Raw genomic sequence first — 22,137 nt, 5'->3', positions numbered from 1 at the left:
ATAAACTTCCATGTCCGCAGAATTCGGAACAGCATGGGCTAACCACTAGTCTAGTTGTTCTCATTTTCTTTCTCCTGCCTTAACCATCCTATGCCACCACGCCACTCAGGACCCCAAAAAATCATATAGAGGCATGGCTCCCTATACAATGGTACCCTCATGACATTGGGAAAAAATGAGGAAGGCCTCCAATGTGTTAGGTATAACAAATTTTTAGGAGAACATAGTTAAAAGTCACATGAGTTGGACCAGCATTAATAGACTGGGATTTTAATTTCTACATCCCAAAGCTGATTAAGATGGCAAATTCATTTGAATATTCACAATATATACATATTAAGAATTATGTTAATCATCCTAATAGTGTTGTTTTAAATGTTTAGCAATGACTCAACATACCTTTCTGTGCTTTAATTAGCTCCTTTCCAATTTCCAGGGTGACATGGGCAGTGCCATTCAGAACTATATCAGTTATGGTTTTCCAGGCATTAGGAGAGAGACGTTCAGAAGGAGAGATAAAATTTCCTGCTGCATTGTTTATTATAACCTAAAAGTCAAAAATATAAAAAACAAGTTATAGGTTTTTGGGGCACAGGTAAAACATTTTCTTTCAAATGTTTTAATTTTTCTAGATGATTCAATCAACTCCAACTCTGCTGAGTAAGAAACAATCTGACTGTACTTTATTATAAGGTTTTTTTAAAAGCTTCTGAGGTTATAAAAGCCTTTTCTACCGCAAGGCTTTGAAATACAATCCCTGATTGGAAGTCAAAGTACAAACAAGACTTAAGCATGTTCAAAATTTGCTTCAAGGACCCTCAGGAGACTCCTCATTAATCTCTGGGTTTCCACAAAAGGCCACTGGAAAACTTCTACCTGAGAATGCATTCTATATACTATTTTGTTTAGTTTATCTTGATGAACACCTCAGCTGATGAACTGCTTCCTTCCTAACCTAGTGAAATAATCTGCCCAATTCTCCATAAATTCTTTGGACTTCAGATTGTATCACTTTATCTCTAACATACTAAGGTATATTTACAATAAAAATGGGTGGAGGCAGGGAGACAAGAAGGAATCTTCCCCTTCTTTTCATGAACCAAGCAAAGTGACACCCTAGCCTCACAAGAGGAAATTTTCCTGTGGTGTTACTAGAGATAACCAAGCAAAGAAAGTTTCCTGAATCATCTAAGCTAGATGGATAATATGCCCCTGGAAAACTGGCAACTATTTATTCTTGTTCTATAATCCTATTAAATAAAAAAGCAATCAAGTTTGTCTTGTTTTCAATGAAATATTTTTGTTAAAAATACACATAGCTTTTATTATTCATAACTTCAGTCTCCTCTAGATATTTTCTTTAATATTATTTACATAAGGCATATTATTGAGATTAATTATTATATTATATTTACTAATCTTGACTATCCATCAAGCCAATTTAACCATTTTGATTCTCCTACCCAATTACCTAAGCTATTTTTAGTACCTAACTAGCTATTAAATTTTAACTAAACTAATTAAATTAAACTGTACTTGCATTAATGGGGCATACCAACCATTTCTAATACAGGGGATGCTGAGGCTAATGGATCACTTGAGCTCAGAAGACCTGACTGAGTTTCCAGCACCCATAATGGTGAGCCTCTGACAAACAAAAATATCCTAACCTCAAAACCACTTGGCATTATCTGATTATTGCAGCTGATTGAGTATTGCCTACAAAGAATAGAAGAAGCAAGAACTACTTCCCTGATGAAGATAAATGACTAATTTGAAAGAAGGCCAGGAAATATTCCTTAATTCACTACTATATGAAGAATGTGCCTTTCTACTAGACCACTAAGGCATCCCAGCAGTTCAACTCAGTTCAAAAATAGAACAGATCAAAACTCCCATGTCAATGAAAAGAGGGATTTTACCCATGAGTGTGCCACTACATTCCTAGCGTGCACAAGACAAGGAGTCTCAGGCTCAAAAACAAATAATTATAATTAAATTGATCGGCCAATTCAAATTTCAGTGCCTACAATATAGGAATATTATGTAAAGCATGGAATCAGATACAAGTACTTTTCAGAAGTCAAGAAATTCAATAAACATTTATAAAACATTAAACAATTCTAGTGCCAGAGATAGAGACAAAATGAAATCTTGACCTCAAGAAGCTTATATTCTCTCAAGATGCATATATTATGGACATAAATAAGTAAATAAAAGTATTTTGAGGAAGGACAGAAAATAAATAACTTGGTGAACAATGGAAAGTTTCACAGAGTAGATGGCACCTGAACTGAGGCTTGAAGGAAGATAAAGACTCAGAGAAAAAGGTTAATTACAAAAATTTGCTTATAGGTAATGAAGTGTCTGGCTTGAGTAACAATTAGGTACAATTGTTAAGTAATTAGGGAACAATTTGAGTACAGCTTGACTAGACTTTCAAGTAGAGTATATGGGGAGTAATATAAAATAAGGATAGAAAAGCAGCTAGATTTTTACTATAGTTCTTCCTTAACCACCCCAGGATAAAGAGTTTATATTGAAAAAACTAAATTGATTTTGTTTCTTCTTTAATTAATCCTATGTACAATTAATTGATTTTATTCTGTAACTCTCTAAGCAATAGTTCTTTGTCAATTCAGCTGTCCTGTAATGGGTTAGGTTTAGAAACCCAGTTCTCCTGCTCATCACTGCTCTAGTCTTGCCTCAAGGAAATCAGTTATTCTTGGGGAATGTGTACAGACTCCAGGGGGTCTGGTATCTTTATACTACCAAACTATCCTTCAAAGATGTCTTATTTGCTATCCAAAAAAGTCTGATCCACTATCTCTAACTTTGGTGGTAGAAACAAACAATGAGCATTTTTCAGTCATATGAGGGAAGGAAAAGTTATTGCTAGACCCACATTTCTACCTTCCAACCAACCATTTTATTCCCCATGAATCATGCTGTCTTCACTCCCATGATGTTATCAACCCTATATTGGCATTATTGAATTATCCTGTTCTGTTCTTCCTTCTATGCTGATAAAAGGGAGCTGCACCTGTTATGAGTAAGATTAGATTAGTTAGTTATTAGGTATTGATTATATATTGATTAGGAAGTACCTAGCAGGAAGGAGCTGGAGCTGGGAATTCCAGGTTGGAATGAAGGAGGAGGAAGCCTATCTGTGTTCTGTGTGTGGACTCCATTAGTGGTAGGCAAAAACTGTTGCCAGCCTGGGAGACCTCAGAGCAAAGGACACCCTGCTTCCTGTTTTCCCCTGGATCCTGTGTGGTGTGGCATTTAAGGAAAGAACAAGATCTACAGAGCCAAGAAAAGAGGACAGTGCTTCAAGCAAACCCCTTACTGCTTAGTTCCTGAGACAACTGTAGCTCCTGGCATCCAGACATCATCAGTGGATTGCAGTGAGAAATCCCAAAGCCACAAAAGCCCCAGCTGTACTCAAGCCTGGCAGGTTCCAGGTTTGAGGCAGAAACCCAGAGACTCCAGTATAGCTCCTTGGGCCCTGTTAGTTAGATAGCTTAAATTAGTGTAGTTGAATAAGTCCTTCCCTGTCCCTTTGGGTTTTGTTATTAGGTGTTAAGATTTTAGAGTAGTCATTCCTATCCCTCCTTTTAGTTGTTTCTAATTAAAACCCAATTTCACCTTGTTACCTTGTCAGTTAATTCAAGGCCTCTGGCCAGAGTGACAGTTGGCTGTTATTTTTTCAGTTGGGAGTGGTGTAGCTGTACAAGACTTCAGTGTTCAGTTTTAGTCTCTCTTACATCCCAGAGAGTGTTCCCACAAACCCCATAGTTGATTTTAATATCCCTGGTGACCCCATTACTTATATTTTCCTACACACCTCAAATTCAAAGTCTGTGGCTTAAGTGAAGTAGCCATTAATCCAGTCTATGATCAAGTTCCCATCCTGTTGACAAAGTACTTGCTCAGAGAAAACATGCTTCTATCTTTGTTGAATTTCATTCAAGACAAGTATATGCAGGAGGGAGCAGTGGAATGATATGGTAAAACTTCTTAGAAAGATTATTTGGGCTAATATGTAGAGAATGAGATAGTCCAGAAGCCAGGATACAAACAGAAGGCCAAAATAATTCAGGGAAAACCTGGTGAAGACCTGTACTTGGATAGGAGCCGTGTAATGGATAAGAGAAGGTAGATGTAAGAGGTGCTAGAAGGGTAGATTTGAAAAGATGTAGCAAATGACTGGACATGAAGCATGACAGAAAGTGAAGAGTTAAGAATGAGTCAGAAGTATTATAAACACAGAAGGCTGAGATGATTGCAGTATGCTTAAAAGAAACAGAGACATCTCAAGGGCAGTCAAGTTTAGGAGAAAGGATAGGTTGTTTTGGGCATACTGAATTGAGATGTTGATCGAACAGGAAGAGATGTATAGCAAGCAAAGACTAATATAGAAATGGAGCTTAAGGGATAGATTAGGAATGAATATGTAGAATCAAGAGAAAAAAAATAGAGAGAAAAGGACCAGAATAGAGTTTAGGCAGACACATGCATAGGTGGCAGGAGATGAATGAGAAGACTCAAAGGGAATATGATAGCTGTCTTCATTAACTGAAAGGCTATCATATGAAGGAGAAATGGGGGTAGGGGATTGGTGCCAGAGGGCAGAATCAGGACAATGGGTGGAAGCACCAAAAAGGTCAATTTAAGTTTGATTTCAAGAAAAACTTCCAAAATTTGATATGATCCAAAAGTGAAATGCCTTGAGTTGGTTCTCTCCCTTTGGAAGTCTTGAAGTAGAGGTTGGAGTCTGTTTGATCGTTTATTTGTTTTCTTCTAAAATAGATTACTAGTTGATTTGTACTTGTATTGAAGGATACTACTATCAACTATAATGACTGATACAATGTTATACTGAAATTCAACAACTTCTTTGAATAAATAAAATATAATCATGTTATATGTTAAATATAATCAACTTAATATGTGTACACATTTTTAATTCTACAAAATTTAGTTTATTAGCATTTTTGTTAGATTTCCAAATTCAAAATCAGGGCCTCCAATGGAAAAATCTGTCAAACTGTACCTTGGTTGCTATTTAACAATAATTTGGTATTTGAAATTGGACAAAAACTGAATATAGCATGTTTTGTTTTGTATTTTTTTCAACTGGAAAAATTAATAAGTATTAATAGGTGGATTGTTATAACCACAGCCTAGGGAACAGTAGGGTAAGCCAATCCAAGAACAGCCAGGCAGTCCCCACAGGAATGGCATCAGCTATGAATATTTAGAACACACAGCAGACAGTACAAATAGGCAATAATAAACACAAGGGAAGTCCAGGATCAAGTGGTGGAGACTCAACCACAGGCTCTGTCATTCCTGTGCAGGACTTAAAAGGACTGAAAGAGGGAAGAAAAATAACAAATCCAGTCCTAGAGAAACTAGATTACCCTGCTGAGAACTAAAGCAGGAATTCAGGTATGAGAGGGATCAGATGGTGACCCAGTTACTATACTGAATATAAGGTTTGACTGCAAGAACAATGTTGAAGCAGTAAGCTTCTGGCCTAAGACTAATTATATTCCCCTTACCTTGGAACACAGCTGGTCTCAGAGTCTGCCTGATGAATATGCCTATTCAGGATGTTGTCAAGGAGATTATTTTGGCAGATATGTAGAGAACAAATTGAAGAGAGGAGACACTAAAAGTTAGGGGCCCAAATACTAAATAGGAGACCACCAAGATAGTCCAGAAAAGCCTAATGAAGATCTGAACTTGAATGGTGGCTAGATGAAGGGAGAAGGGAAGACAAATATAAGAGCTGCTTTAAGAGTAGACTTGATAAGACATAGAAAATGATTGGATCTGAGGGATGACAGAAAGTGGGGAGCTAAGAATGAAAAGAGAGTCAAGAGTATAAACATAGATGACTGAGATGATGGTAGTGTGTTTAGCAGAAAGAGCACTCTTAGAGACAGGTAAGTTTAAGAGAAAAGATTGGTTTTATTTTGGGGCACACTGAATTTGAGATGTTGATGGGGCATCAAATTTGGGTTGGACTGACTAGATGTTGTTGTCGTTTAGTCTTTTCGGTCATGACCCCATTTGGTCATGACAAAGACACTAGAGTGCTCTGCTATTTCCTTTTCCAGCTCATTTTATAGATGAGAAACTGAGTCGAATAGGGTTAAGTGACTTGCCCAAGATCACACAGTAAGTATCTGAAAAGGAATTGCCTTTATTACTTTTATATTAGTGATTATAAAACAAGGAATCACATATAATCCTTTAGATAAATAATTACAACTATGATCTAGAAAGAATTAGACCCAGTTAGTGAACTAACTGTGTATAAGATTTCAATTATGATAACATGATAATAACCATAGTAGTAGAAAATTAGAGTGGGGTATTAGAATAGTATAGCTACCAATAAAATTAAGAGCTATTGTTATCAACTTTGGAACTTTAAGTGTTCTGCTTGACTGAATCCTGATTCTTGATAAAGATAACAGAAACATTCGTTGAGTCAGTAGTAGAAATTGGGAATTTATTACAAAGCCAAGATGGTATTTACTTTTGTAAAGGTTTTATATTCACCATAGGTTCCCTCAGAGTTTATGGCCAAGAGACACACCTTTTGATTTATCTTTAAGTTTATTCCCAGAATCAGTATAACAAATTAAGTCTGATTATGTCAGTCTATTATTTGTATCAATTAAATATGTCTAAAAACTGTATCCTGATCAGATTCATTCCCACATTTTCTGTTATTCCTACTTTCAAACTTCACTTATGAATGGCACTTGTGACATATCATAAACCATACATTCTAGAGACTTGAGATATTGAACAGAGGCCCTGATCTTCATAGTTCCTTCTGATGTCTGAACAAGAGGTCTTAATTGGCACTTAATCATCAAAAGCATAAGAGCGAATGGGGGCTGTCTGTCTTCTTCCTCTATTGGAATTTATTAACTCTTTTAGCAAATATCTCCTAAACTTTAGGAACATGTTCTGTACATTTGGTTTTATTAATCATTTTTGTAAACTGACTGTCAAAAGCCTATAAAACAGGCTGTCTTTCTACATCTAAATGAGATCTTTGCCAAAGGCTGGGCATGGTGAGGCCTCCAGTTCTAATTTCTCACAACTAACGATGGATCTTCAACTCCAGATGATGGCCTAAATTTCTTTATTTCTTACATCTCTGAGGCTAGATTTTAACTGGGGAAGATGAGTGTACACAGAGATCTAGAGGTTACACTCTCATAAAGGGAAGGAATGTCCACACCTATAGAACTATAAATCCCTAAACTACTAAAATCAGGAGCTAAATACAATGGATTCTACAACAAAACTCATGCCACCCAAATCCACTGACTTCTACTATGTATCACGGCCCCCTATTGTGGAAAATGCCCCACATTTAAAGGACTATTTAGGCAGGGAAACACAGCATTTTGGTAACCTAAGTTCCTTGAAATCAAAAGAGATGGCCTGGGTTCAAATGTGACCTCTAAAGCTGTAATCCTAGACACTTTGGACCTAAGTTTACTCCTATGTAAATTGAGAGAACAGGCCTTGATGGCCTTGAATACTCCTTCTGGCCATAAATCTAAGATCCTCTGACTACCATTTTCCATCTTTGCATCTCCAACATCTAACCCAGTGTTTTATACATAGTTTTATGAGAGCATGGCTAAATGAATAGAGCATTAGATGTGCAATTAAGAAGGGTAACTAGGTGGCATAGTGGATAAAGCAACAGACCTGAAGATTGGAAGACTGGAGTTCAAATCCAGTCTCAAATACTTACTAGAAATATGACTTAATCTCTGTTTGCCTCATTGTCTTCATCTACAGAAATGGGCATAATAATAGCATTTACCTCCCAAGTCTGTTGTAAGGATCAAATGAGATAATAAATGTTAAGCATAGTGCCTAGTAAGTAGTAAGTGTTACATACTAGCATTTATTATTATATAACTATTATATAATATTAATGTATATAATATTAATTTGAATTATCTGTAATTCAAATAACTATCAAATATTAATATTATATGATCATTCTATATTATTCTATGTGTGATATTACATGTTATATAATGCTATATTATAGTTGTGATATTATACACAATATTAATATTATCTTATAGTTTTTGTTATTTGAATCTTACTTTAGATACTTATTAACTGTGTGACTGCTATAATCACTTCCCTAAATCTCTCTAAGCCTCACTTTCTTCATGTGTAAAATGAAGAAAATTATAGCATTTACCTTCAGGATTACTAAAAGGATGAAATGAGATAATTTATAGAAAGAGTTTTGCAAATATTAAAGTGCCATATAAATGTCAACTATAATTATAGACAGATTGTCACAATGGATAAATAGCCAGCCTCAATCAGGAAGACCTGGGTTTAAAAGTCTATCTTTGACACCTACTGGCCATGCTAGACAGTTCTCTTAATTTCTCATTGTCCCAGCAAAATTTCTAAAATGATAAAATGCAAGGCGGGTACCATTCTGCCTTACTAAAGAGATCTGCCTCTTTGGGAATCCCCTATACCAATTGGTCAGGTCCAAAAGAAATAATTATAACAAGCAATCAGTAAATTGAATTAAAACAGATGATTAATTACAGGGATGGTTTCACATCTTCGTGATAAAAAGTAGTTTAACTTCATAATTCCCCATTTTATAGTTGGCCCCTAGAAACACAGTTTTTCAGAGCTTCAGAAAATAAGTTACATATTCCATTGTTATTTTGTGGGGCATTCTCACCTTCTAATGCACTAAAAGTCTTATGACATTCCTACTCTTGTACTTACATCAGGATGTCCTGCTACTCCGATTAACTCAGAGACAGCATTTTTAACCATCTCAGGATTTCTCACATCACACTGAATTGCATGTACCTGAAAAATCATAAAAGTAAAGAAAAAAGTTGAAAACTTCTAAGTTTAATAAGATGATAACATGACACCTTTCTCAACTGTAAGGAAAAAGGGAAATTAGTATAATGAATATGGCCAATCTCACTGGAAAGAGCTATTCAAGTCCTGCCTTTGACACATACTGGCTCTGTGTCTTTGGGCAAATCACTTAACATCTGAGTTACCTTAGAAGGTTGTTCCCAAACAACCCTCTAAAGCTATAACTTCCAGAACTGTTGCTCATCTGCAATACAGAGTGTTCTCTACATTGGAGAAAATCATAGAACTGGGCAATAAAACAAAAACAAAACAAGGCTTAAAATATTATCCTATTATCCAATTCATGTAAAAACAAAATATAAGTATACTTCTCTGAAAAAAAATACCTTATTTCCTGTTTGAGAAGAAATTTCCTCTGCAGTAGCTTTCAAAACATCAATATTCCTAGAAACAAATTAATGAAATTCAGCATGAGTCCTAAAAAGTTTTGTATATTACAAAGCTTTCTTTTCTTGTTGGATGATGTTCTTCTCATTTAAAAAAAATGCAGACTATTAGGATGGGGAAAGAAAATAAAGAAAGCATCAAGACTGTCTTGAAACTGTAAAAAGGAATTCTTTAATGCTTTTCCCTAATTTAACAGGGGACCTGAAGGTCCTCTTACCATAGAGATATGTAGGGATTAACCAGCCCACAGTGAAAGGAAGTAGAAACCATAGAGACAGGAAGTGAGGTAGGAGGAGGTTATAAAAGGGGCCAAGCATGAGTTGGTCAGCCTATCAGTTCCTGACAGTTTTGGGGGGGTGGGGGGGTGGACAGTTGCTGACAGTCACGGGCTATCTGGTTCCCATACTGGGAGTTGAACCCAGGCTGCCTGGGTGAAAACCAGGAATCCTAACCGCTAGACCACCAGGGAGATACTGCTGCAAAACTCACTGCCTTAAAAGGGCCTGAACTAATTCTAACTTTGGCAACTAGTAACAAATCAGATTTATCCCTTTCTTATAATGAAAAGGAAGTGCAAAAATGGAAACAGAAATTCAAAGTAAAACAAAGCGTAGTTTAATTTGACTGAATTTACTAAAAATGTCAAAAGGCCTTTTGTGCTTTTTTTTGCTCAATGTGTGCTAATGTGTTGAATATTTCCATTTTTGAAACCAATTGTTATAGCTGGATATATTAATAAGTTACTTAAGATCATTTATTTGTACCTTTCGCATTGCTCAATGTAAACTTTAACAGGAAAAAATATTAAGTCATATGGGCAGGCTTTGGACCAAAGTTGAGAGGCCTAAACCATAGGAAATGAACTAATTCACAATCTTAGAACCAAATGTAGTTTCGGAATCTTAATGTCTCTCAAGGGTAGTATAAGATTTTATATATGAATTTTTATGTGCTAACACTTTTCTCAAATTTTGAAGCACTAAATAATTGTATTATAATTGCTATTTTATTCATGAGATGTCAGTACTAAATAAAGACACATGTTTCTTATATGTATTTACTCTTCATTACTATTACTGCCACCCCAGCATCTATTGAGATAAATATTGCTATGATAGTTCTCAATCTCATAGAATGTGATAGTAGAATATATATCATCCTGGTAGAAGATTAATCATTTCCTTGAGGAGAATTAATTACTGCCACAGAAAGTAGGCCAGCTGATTAAAGCAACTTTGCTACTTCATTTGAACTATTTTTTTTTTTTTTACCTTCCTATTAAATAGCATGGTGTGCCTGCTTCTCTTGGTTGCTGTGGAAGAAAGCACTTTGTCAACCCCAAACAAAATACAAAGGTGAGTTATTACATATTCCAAAATCTATACACAGCATCCTTTCCTTCAATTCAAATTTTCTTTTTAAATTTTTATGCAAATAACTTAACTATCTTCTAAATTTTAAGAGAATCAGGCAAGATTTAAAACATTACTTTCTCAACCATTAGTGATTTATTGTTATTACAATAGTCAGAGAAAATAAATCTTTATTTTTTTTTTTCATAAACCCTTACCTTCTGTCCTGGAATCAATACTATGTATTGTTTCCAAGGCAGAAGAACAGAAAGGGCTAGGCAATAGGAGTTAAGTGACTTGCCCAGAGTCACACAGCTAAGAAGAATCTGAGGCCACATTTGAACCTAGCACCTCCCGTCTCTAGGCCTGGCTCTCAACCCACTTAACCACCCAGCTGGCCCCCATTCTTAAATTTAAAAAGGTTTTGATATGAGTCACTTACCGACTTGCTATCACACAGGTCGCACCCAGACTGGAGAGAGCAGTCGTCATTCCTTTCCCAAGCCCAGTACCTCCTCCAGTGATGAAGGCCACCTTTCCTTTAAAAGAGTTGGGTGGTAACATCACTTTTTTAAGAGGTTCAAAGAATTTAGCTCGTGCTGCACTGCTGCTTTGGCATAATTCTTTTGTTCCACAACTAAAAAGCTTAAAGAGAAAAACCAACAAAAATCAATGAAAGAACAACTAAGTGACAAATCAAATCTCAATGCCAAGAACTGTACTAAGGCACAAAATTATAAACTACACCTTTTAAGTTAAAGGGAACTTTACCAGCAAAGTTTTATAATGAACACAAACCTCAGCCTAAATACCTTTTGTATTTACATTAAGTTGGCAAAATGTTACTTATTTCTAAAGCTATATGATTTAATAAAATTATAGAATAGAAATATTAGTTTCCTTATAACAATTTGATTCTAAAACTGGTTTGGATAACTTGGCAATCAAGACAGTCTTGATTTGAGTCACAGGATGATGATAGAAGATAATAATAAATAACTAGAATTTAAACAGCATTTTAGAGGGTGCAGAATGCTTTTGGTGGATTATCTCATTTGATCCTCACAACAACCTTTGTTATCCCCTTTTTACAGATAAGGAAAGGGAGACACAGGAAGTGTTAACTGATTAGCCTAAGGTCACACTCCTACTTAAGTGTCTGGGGTAGAATTTGAACTCACCTTCCTTACTCTTAATCCAGCATTCTATCCACTATGCCACATGTATAATTGGAAGGGACTTTAGAAGCTATTCAAATTCAACACCCTCATTTTTTTTTTAATCCTTACCTTCTGACTTGGAATCAATATGAGTTCCAAGGCAGAAGAGAGGTAAGGGCTAGGCATTTAGGGTTGAGTGACCTGCCCAGAGCCACACAATTAGGAAGTATCTGAGACCAGATTTGAACCCAGGGCTTCCCATCTCCAGTCCTGGATCTCTATCCCCAACACATTCATTTTAAAGAGCCTGATCCCTGCTACTTACTAGCTGTGTAAATGTCTCTATAACTTTCTGGGCCACAATTGGTTTCACTGAGTAAAATACACAGCTGCCCTGAGGAACCATAACTGATGACTGTGAATGCTTCATTGGGTAGCGACTCCAGATAGAGTGATATACACCACTGTGGTTGGTTCTACAGGCATCATTAGCCTCATTTTACAGGTGAGAAAACTGAAATTCAGAAAAATAAAGTCACTCATCCATGGTCATACACAGCTAGTAAGTACCTGAATCAGAATAGGATCAATATCTGTTTTACTCTACTAGGCTACCTCCTCTAAAATTTTGCTTCTTCAGGTTAAAAAAAAAGTCAAAAGTTTCAGTCAGAACTGAAAACAGAACCCAAAGATTCCAATTTATAATTATCATTCTGCTCCAATGAATATTTAATCTTTTTCTGACCAATTTTAATTTTTATTGAAATCTTTTATTTTCATATCTGTTTTATTTCCAAAAATATCCCTCTCTTTCCCTCCCCTACACAGCAAGTCATTCCTTGTAACAGGATAAAATAGGAACTTTTGAAAAATCAGTTTAGCAAAACTAAACAACATACAACCCAGTCTGATAGCATATGCAATATTCCATATACATAGTTCTCAGTCTCAGATGCTTACTAGCTCTGTGACTTTGAGCAAGTCAACTCCTGTTGGCCCCAATTTCCTCAACCATAAAAATAAAAGTAATCATGACCTACTTCACAAAGTTGTTATGCTGATAAGATCTTATATAATTATTAGCTATTATTATTATTATTTTCATAGCAAAGGCATACTAGATACATCTTCAACCACCTTGCTAGAAACAACTGTTAAACTTACAGGGTGAGCATTTACACCTTGGAAATCAGCAAATGCTACAAATCAGGACTTGACTTATCGTAGAGTTAAGAAAGTAATAGAGAAAATCTTAATAATGCAGATAAAACTTAAAAGTGTGTCTTGCCAGGGGGCAGTGATGAAACATTTCCAGGCATATCACTGGAGATCTTATTTTCACTTATTCAATAACATGCTTGGTCATTATCATTTCACAGCATTTAGTCTGAAGGGTTCAGAGGGCAGTCTTCCCTTTTACATTATCTGTAAACATCACATAGATTGTTCTTCGGGTTTTGCACAATATTTAATCTTTGAAAGAATGGAGGGTTGCAGAAGGAGTCCCGGTATAAGAGCTGGAATGGAGAAGAAAATGGCAAACCGCTTGGGTTACCTTTAGCAAGAAAGCCACAAATGGGATCACAAAAAGTCCAGAATATCCCAGAATGAGGACAGGGGGCAAGAAATAACAATACTAAGAGCTGGAAACAAATTCAAATACTGACTCTGACATTCCTAACAGGGAGATCCTTGTGAAAATCACTATTAACCTCTACAAGGTGCTAAGGAAGGGAAAGGATGGCAGAGTGCCCTGGCTCCGTGCTGAGTACAACTGCAGCTGGATCAGCCTACTGTATCTGCTAAAGCATCTCTCCAGGCACTGCATCGTCCTGGACATACCCACCTCCACATTGCTGCTGGGTCACCCTCCAGTTCCTGTGGCTATTACTACCACTTCTGCTAGCAATTCCAATGGCCAGGGAGACCTATGATTGGGACCTCAGGTTTCCTGAATTCAGTTTCTTGGTTGAGCTTCTTCTAACCTTTAAAAAGGGGAAAATAATACTCGAACTATCTACACTAATAAGGCTGGTGCTTAAGGATAGTGCTACATAAATGTGAATTGTTATGATTACTTTAGTGATGAAGGTGGAATTTAAATTGAAACATTTTTATACATTAGGTATTGGGCCCTAAAACTAAAAATAGGCATCTTCTCTGAAGCAAACTATTCTTTCTCAATTTGGAACCCGGAAACACGTTTTCCCATAAAGAAGAACTTTTATGTTCCCCAAAACAAAATATCAGCTCCCTGCTACTTTAAAAATTAAACTGAGAACTTGACAAAATTTGGGGACAAGAATTTGCAGGTGTGTAGTGCAAAAGCGTATGTGGGCTATTACTTCTTTCAGTTTTATGTTGACAAAGAAATGTATTTGTCTCTCCCATTTTTGCCCAGGCATGATAAGCTAAGCAAACTATAATAAAGTACTACAGAAATGGCAATTTTGCTTAAAGACTACAACCTGCCTCCTCAGAACTATGACATTAAAATGATGAATCAGTGAGTTTGTGTGTAGGCTGGCAATTTTGTCATTACTGAGCAAAAATGGAAAATCTTGTTCTACTATGCCAATAGCCCTACCACAGATGCCTATTTACATGGTATGTTTTTTGATGGATTTTCAGGATGGGGCAGTAGAGAGGAATAAGAGAAAATTGTTAGTAATAATAACATATTTATGTAGCACCGGAAAGTTTTAAAAGGTGCTTTTCACATTTATTTTATTCATTCCTTCTGTTCTGTCAGTGTACGAAACAAAGAAACCCTAAGAACCATAATTCTGAGTTAAAAACTGATTTTATTCATGGGTAAACAAAGTCAGTGATCCTATCATACCCAGTCTGTGATGAAAGACATCTCATGGATGTTCACAGTTGTTTTTAGAAGCTGTTGACAGTTGATACAAATCACTGATTTAAAAAACCCAAATACTCAAAGTATGTTAGCTAGTAGTTGATTTATTGATCTTATAACTAATATTTTCAGGCAATAACAAGAGACATAAAGGTAAACAGAGTCATCTCTCTGAATAATAAAATCTGAGAACTCTGTTATTGACAAGAATTCCTAGAGAAGCTATTACTATTCCTACTTTTACAACTGACTATGATTGTTTCTGTTACCTTAATTTAAAATCAGGAGATAATAAAGATGTGTACTTAACATATAACAAGAGCTCCTAAGCTGACATTCCCCTTATCTAACACTTCTTATAAAGAGTTAATTAACAACTAGGACTAGCCTTTCTAACATTCTAGTTACACAAACTACTTAAAGAATTACATAAGATGAATTAGTTTTATACAAAATGATATAAAAAGAAATTAAATGAAATAAATGCAAGTTAAGCTCTATTGTCAGTCAGACAATATTTATCAAGCACCTACTATGAGACAGGCATTGAGTCAAAAGCTAGAGACACAAAAAGAGACAAAGACAATACTGGTACTCAAGAAACCCACAATCAAATGGGAGAGTCAAAGATGTGCAAACACATATACAGGATAGATAAAAAATACTTAAGGGAGGGAAAGCTCTAAGAATTAAGAGGACTGAGTAAAAGCTTCCTGAAGAAGATGGTGTTTTAGTTGGGACTTAATGGAAGCCAGGGAAAGCAATAGGCAAAGAAGAGGTAGGAAAGTATTCCAGGCACAAGGGACAACTAGAAAAAATTCCTGTAGTTACAAAATGGAGTGTCTTGTTCCTAGAACATCAAGGTGGACAGTGTTACTGAATTGAAGAGTGTGTGGCAGGTTGTAAGGTATGAGGTATATAAGGATGAAAACAGAAAGACTAACAACATGGGGGGGATGGAAAAGTTCTGCAAAGATTTTGCCACAATACTTTTTCACCCTCAAAGAAGGTGTGGAAGCTACCACATTGAAATCTAACATCACGATCCTAGAAGTGCTTTTGGAAGATGTAGAAATGGTACCAAACCAAGAAATGATGCAGAACAAAGAAAGGAAAACAAGTTAGATTGGACCAAAAGTACGTAGAGAAGATCTGTGCTGGGCATGAGAAAATTGTGGGACACTGAGGGATTAATATCTATAGTATCAGATGTAGGGGCTACTAGGTGGCATTTGGAAAACTATGCCCAAAGGGTTATACCTTTTGACCCAGTAAGACCATTACTAGGTCTGAATACCAAAGATATCAATGAAAAGAGAAAAGGACCTATTTGTCAAAAATATTTAGAGCAGCTTTTTTTGTGGTGGTAAAGAATTAGACATTGAGGAGTTACCCATCAATTGGGGAATGGCTGAAGAAGTTGCAGCATATGATTATAATGGAATAATATCATGCTATAAGAAGTGATGATCAGGATAGTTTCAGAAAAACCTAGGAAGTGATCAGAACAAAAACTTTGTACATAGTAGCAGCAATGATGTAATGATGATCAACTATGACAGACATGGCTATTTCCATCAGTCTAGTGATCCAAGACAATTCCAAAGGACCCATGAGGAAAAAATGCTACCAGTTTCCAGAGAGAAAACTGATGAACTCTGAATGAACAGATATTGAACAGAATGAAGCATATTTTTTCATTTTCTTAATTTTTCTTGTGTTTTGTGTGCGAAGAGCCCACTCTTCGCTTGGTTGGGTCTCTGGAGGTAGGATGGCGTGGCGAAGAATGAAATGAAAACAAGCCAGAGTGCAAGTCAAATTGTAGAGGCTGTTTTTTCTAGTGCCATCTGCTAATTTTTATTTTTATACCCTTTTTTTCTTTATGATCTCATACAGGTTTTAATTTTCCCATACATTCAAAATCACACATTAACTTTTGAAACATCCTATGATTGGCATTTACTAATTATCTTACTGTAGTTAAACAAAGAAGCAAGCTTGTCAAGAATTATTCAATACGGCCTGGCTTAGTTGGAACTTATTATTTTCAGCCATCCCTAAGGTACAAGTACATCAGTTCCTAGCTAAGCATAATAGTTAATTTTCTTTTGACTAATTAAATCATGTATATAGTTATGTTATACTCTTCATTCTCATCATAAATCAAGGAGATGGTTATGGTAGTTGATTACATCTAACAAGATACAATAATATCAGTCTGGTCCAAGTTTTGTTCCCATGCTGTTCTTTCTGCTATAGGATCACTAAGAATACAGTTCTGGTAGGGTGATTCTGTGCTAATTTATCATCCCCTTTTTTTGTGTTTCACTGTTTCTTTGATCTGTGGGAGTTTGGAAGCAAACCCAGGCCAGGTATTTTCTTGCTGGGAACTTTAGAAACTTGTATTAACTCACTAACTGCTGGTTTTCTGCTGGGCTGATTCTAGGGGAAATTTCTATACTCTAGGGGGTTGTACAGGGGTTTATTTTGGGATATTGTTTAGTCTATGAGTGTGACTGTTCTTGCCTTGAACCTATACTGTTTTTCTGTGTTTCCTTGGAGCCAAATTAAGAAATTAATTGTAATAATTTTAATGCAAATGAATGTCACTGCAAAAAGTCATATAGGGGAAACTGAGTGTGGAATTTCCATCCTCCTGACAACCTGCCATGCTGGATTGTCAGAGCTTGTGAGTAGCCGTGCTAACCTCATAGCCTCGATGGCGTCCGGCATTTGTGTATATTTTCTTTTGCAACATGGCTAATATGGAACTGTTTTTCATGACCTCAGATGTATAATTAATATCATAGTGTTTGCCTTCTTAGAGGGATGAGAGACGGAGAGAATTTGAAATTCAACATTTAAAAAAATGAGTATTAAAATTTTTTCTTGAATTGTAATTGGGAAATATTTCATGTATTTTTAATGCATTAGTGTTTTTGTCTTTCCTCAATCCCTTCAATACTAACTACTCTCTTGTCAGATGTGTAATTATTATGACTATGAAGTTAAAAACCTAACAGTTGCTTTGATTTTATTTTCTATTGTCATTGATTTGTAGTAATCTTTAATAAAAAAAAGTTGTGTTTGTAATTATTTTAAACAATTCCTATTAAGATATGACACAGAGTAAAACATTTATGATGGTTTCATATACTTCCTCAATACTAAACTACTATTAGATATGAATTTTCCCCCAAATAATCAGCTTCAGTTACTATCCTAGCTGCCTTTATTTTCTTATGGAAATTTTGAATTTCATGTTATTAAAATAATTTATGTTTTGTAATGATTATCTCTTTTTTGATTAATGACTCTCCCATTTGCCAGACATAAAGAAACCTATCTGGTTCTCTTTCAACTTTTTTCTAATATTTCTTAATATTCAAATTGTGTACCAATTTTGAACTTATTAAAGTATATGGTGTTAGATGTTCACCAAAACTCAATTTCTGTCAAATTTCTAACAGTTCTTATCAAATAAAGAATTTCCCCTAATATAATTTACATTTTTAGGTTTAACAAACATTGGATGATTACACTGCATTGTTTCCCCCACTAAAATGCAAGCTCATTGTAGGTAACTGGTAGTTGCTTAATAAATACTTGATTTATTTCTGATTCTTCCTTGCCTAGTCTGTTTCACTGATTTGCTATTATATTTATTAATCTCTACTGAATTTTAAGGATTATTGCTTTTAAAATTATAATTTGAAGTTTAAAAGTGTTTCCCCTTCACCTCTAATTATTTTTCATTATTTTATTTGAGATATTAGACCAGTGATTCCCAAAGTGGGCACTACTGCCCCCTGGTGGGTGCTGCAGCAATCCAGGAAGGCAGTGATGGCCACAGGTGCATTTATCTTTCCTATTGCTATTAAAATTTTTTAAAAATTAATTTCCAGGGGGATAAGTAATATTTTTTCTGGAAAGGGGATGGTAGGCCAAAAAAGTTTGGGAACCACTGTACTAGACCAAAGGCCTTGAGTCGGAGATGAATTTTTAAAAAATTTATTTTGATAACTATATTTCAATATGGTTGGCTCCCTTTGCAATCCTATGTATAATATTTTATAAATTTAAAAACATCCTGAAGATTGCTAAATGTGTTCATGATACAATAAAAGTTTTAAAATCTTATGGACCTTTTGTTCCATTAAATTAATTTTATGACCAATTTAACTCTAAAATACCTCCATGGCAATGTGGGATAGCAGCAGATCTATAATTAAGTTTTGGCAACATCATAATATTTGTTATATTGATCAACCATAAACAATAAAAATAATTATATTTAAGTCATTAATTAAAACATTTTCTAATTTAATTTATACATGTCTCTATTATGCCCTGAAATAGTGATTCACAGATAGTTTATATATGATGTAGTTCAGAATGTGACTTCCTTTTCTAATATTTTCTCTTAAATTTTGTTGTTGCGAGGCAGAAAAGGTTTTTGCATATGTATGGAATTATTTTACATCCTACTTCATAAAAACTGTTGTCTAATTAGTTTCTTTAATGATTCTCTGGGATTTTCTAAGTAAGTCATTATGTTGTCAAATACATTAATTTTGTCTCTTCCTATGTTTATGGCCTTAATTTCTTTTTCATGTCTTACCAATAACATTGTTAGAATTGTTAGCATTAAGGAAAGGGATTATCTTTTCCTTACTCCTGTATTAAATGGGAAATCTCATGTTTTCCCATTAAATATACTGTATTTTGTCTTAGATATAAATGTTATCTATGTTAACAGGGCAACTAAGAGGCTCAATGGACAGAGAACCAGGCCTCAAGATGAGAAATCTTGGTTCAAATTTGTCCTCAGACACTTCCTAACTCTGTAACTCTGTGACTCTGGGCAAGTCACTTAAACCCCACTGCCTAATCCTTACATGGGATACCACACTATCCCATGCAATTGATAGTAAGATAAAGTTTTAAATTATAGAAGGTCATTTTTTAAAAAGAATTTTTTTTTAAAACAGTGATTCTGCTTCATAGGTTTTGTCACAACTGGGTTTTGTACTTTATCAAGAATTTTTTTCTGCATCAGTTGATATAATTGTGTGTTCTGAAGAAGATTGTTTTTAAAATAATGAAGTTAATTATTTTCCTGGTACTGAACCGTCTTTGAATTACTGGTATCAATATGACTTGATCATAATAAACACATTTTGGCTATACTGACTATTGTCTTTTAACTAAGTTTTATTTTAAATTTTTAATATTCATTAATGACATTAGTCTATTTATAATTCTCTTTCTTTTATTTAGATATTAAGTTTAGATATCATATTTAATATAGTATATTTATATTATATATTATCTTTAATATTATTTAGATATTTAGTTCATAAAGGATATTTGGTAGTGTTTTCTTTCTCTATTTTTGAGAATAATTTATATAGTATGGTATTAATAGTTCCTTAATACCTTAGAATTGTTGACTTTTTTAAATTTACTAGTATTTTATTTTTAATTTACTAGTATTTTATTTGTTCGATTACATGAAAAAAAACATTTTAACTTTCACTTTCTTTAAGTTTAAGCCAAATTTCTCACCCTCTTTTCCTTCCCCTCCCTGGTATTGAGATAACAAGCAATCTGATATAGATTTTACATATGTAAAATACTGTAAACTATCTTTCCATATTCATCCTTTTGTGAAAGAGTTTGAACAAAAAAAAAGAGAAGCAAAGAAATAAACTGAAATTTATTTATCTCAGTCTGCATTCAAACTCCATCTGTTCTTTTTCTGGAGGTATATATTATTTTTCATCATGAGTCTCTGGAATTATCTTGTATCACTAGGAATAGCTAAGTCATTTATAAATGTCCATCACATTTTATAAAATGTTCTCCTGGTTCTGTTCACTTCACTTTCTATCAGTTCGTGTAGGTCTTTCCAAGCTTTTCTTAAATCATCCTTTACATCATTTCTTATAGCACAGTAGCATTCCATTAAAATCAGATATCACAATTTGTTCAGTCATTCCCCAGGTGATGGGTATCCCCTCTTTTTCCAATTCTTTGCCATCACAAATATTTTTGCACAAACAAATCCTTTCTCCATTTTTAAAAATCTCTTTGGGATACATACCTACTAGTAGTAGTGGTGGGTCAAAGGGTATATGCTCACGTTTAAAGCTCTCCAGAATGACTCAATCAATTCACAACTCCACCAGCAGTACATTAGTGATTGACTTGACTTCTTTAAACATTTGATAGAATTCACCTGTAAACCCACTGGAACAGGGTAAGGAATTTTAGAATAGCTTCTTTATATTTAATTCCATTTCATTTTCTGAAATATTTGTTTATAACTTGTTTTTCATGTTTTTAAATAGGCGTTTCATATTTTTTTGTAGCTAATCCTCCATTTATTTTGAATTTTTGCTACATTATAATTGTACATTATAATTTTGCTACATTATAATTGTAGGTTAGGTTTTGATCATTTTATTTCATTTCTAATGGCTTAAACTTCATCTCATTCATTTCTTATTTTGGTCAATTGACTTTCCTTTCTGTTTCTTTTTTTCATCTGATTAGCTAATGGTTTATCTAGTCTTCTCAAAGAACATGTTTATAGTTAGGGTTTTTTAATCAACTTTAAGAATTTTATTTTCAATTTTATCAATTTCTTCTCTAATTTTTAAGATTCATCCTTTATGTTTATTTTTAATTTACCTATTAATTTTTAAGTTTTAAATTGCCTGCTTAGTTCTCTTATCTTCATTTTCTATTAATGCATTTTCTCATAGATACAATTTTTTCTATGAGGATTGCTTTGGCTGCATTCCAGAAATTTTGATATGTTATTTCTCATTGTCATTCTATCACTGTTATTAATCATTTCTGATTTATTTTTTGACCTACTCATTATTTAAGATGTCATTATCCAGACTCTACTTAGATCTGTATCTTTTATTTGTATTTCTTGTATTAATTATTTTGAACACATTTCAGTCTGTAAAGAAAGCTTTTCAGGTCCCTTCCAGCTCTAAATTGATGACTGTAGGAGGAGAACAAAGGCAAAGAAGACAACACCATGCTGACAATAGAGATACAAGTACAAAAAACTAAAAAATCTTTGCTTAGGGTCTAATGGGAGAGATAGCAAGGTATATATAAGATATATACAGCACAAAAGTTAATAAATCCAAGTATATACAAAACAGTTAATTACAGGGGAATTTTGGAAGAAGGCACTAGTATTTGAAGGCATTAGGAAGGGCTTCATGCAGAAGACACTTGCCTACTGCATCTTAAAAGAGGAAATCTATGAAGCAGAAGCAGAGAGGGAGCACATTCCAGGCATGAGAGAGAGTTCCAAGACAGAAAGACAAAGAGACAGGCTGTTTTGTGTAAGGAATAGAAAGACCAATTTGAC

General features: G+C 34.6%; 1 protein-coding gene across 1 annotated transcript in view; it reads right to left on the bottom strand.

Moving 5' to 3' along the window:
- The window catches only part of DECR1 (2,4-dienoyl-CoA reductase 1), a 61,329-nt gene that overhangs the window by 28,526 nt on the left and 10,666 nt on the right, over positions 1–22,137 (bottom strand). The window contains exons 2-5 of the mRNA XM_044668376.1: positions 11,161–11,363; positions 9,306–9,363; positions 8,815–8,901; positions 400–547 (exon numbers count right to left, since the gene is read on the bottom strand). Coding sequence (XP_044524311.1) covers positions 400–547; positions 8,815–8,901; positions 9,306–9,363; positions 11,161–11,363 — 496 coding nt within the window. The remainder of the gene's footprint in view (positions 1–399; positions 548–8,814; positions 8,902–9,305; positions 9,364–11,160; positions 11,364–22,137) is intronic.

This window comes from Gracilinanus agilis, chromosome 1 (genome assembly GCF_016433145.1).
Source record: "Gracilinanus agilis isolate LMUSP501 chromosome 1, AgileGrace, whole genome shotgun sequence".
Classification (NCBI taxonomy): Eukaryota; Metazoa; Chordata; class Mammalia; order Didelphimorphia; family Didelphidae; genus Gracilinanus; species Gracilinanus agilis.
The sequence above is the reverse complement of the archived record's forward strand: the minus strand, read 5'-3'. Positions and strand labels throughout refer to the sequence as shown.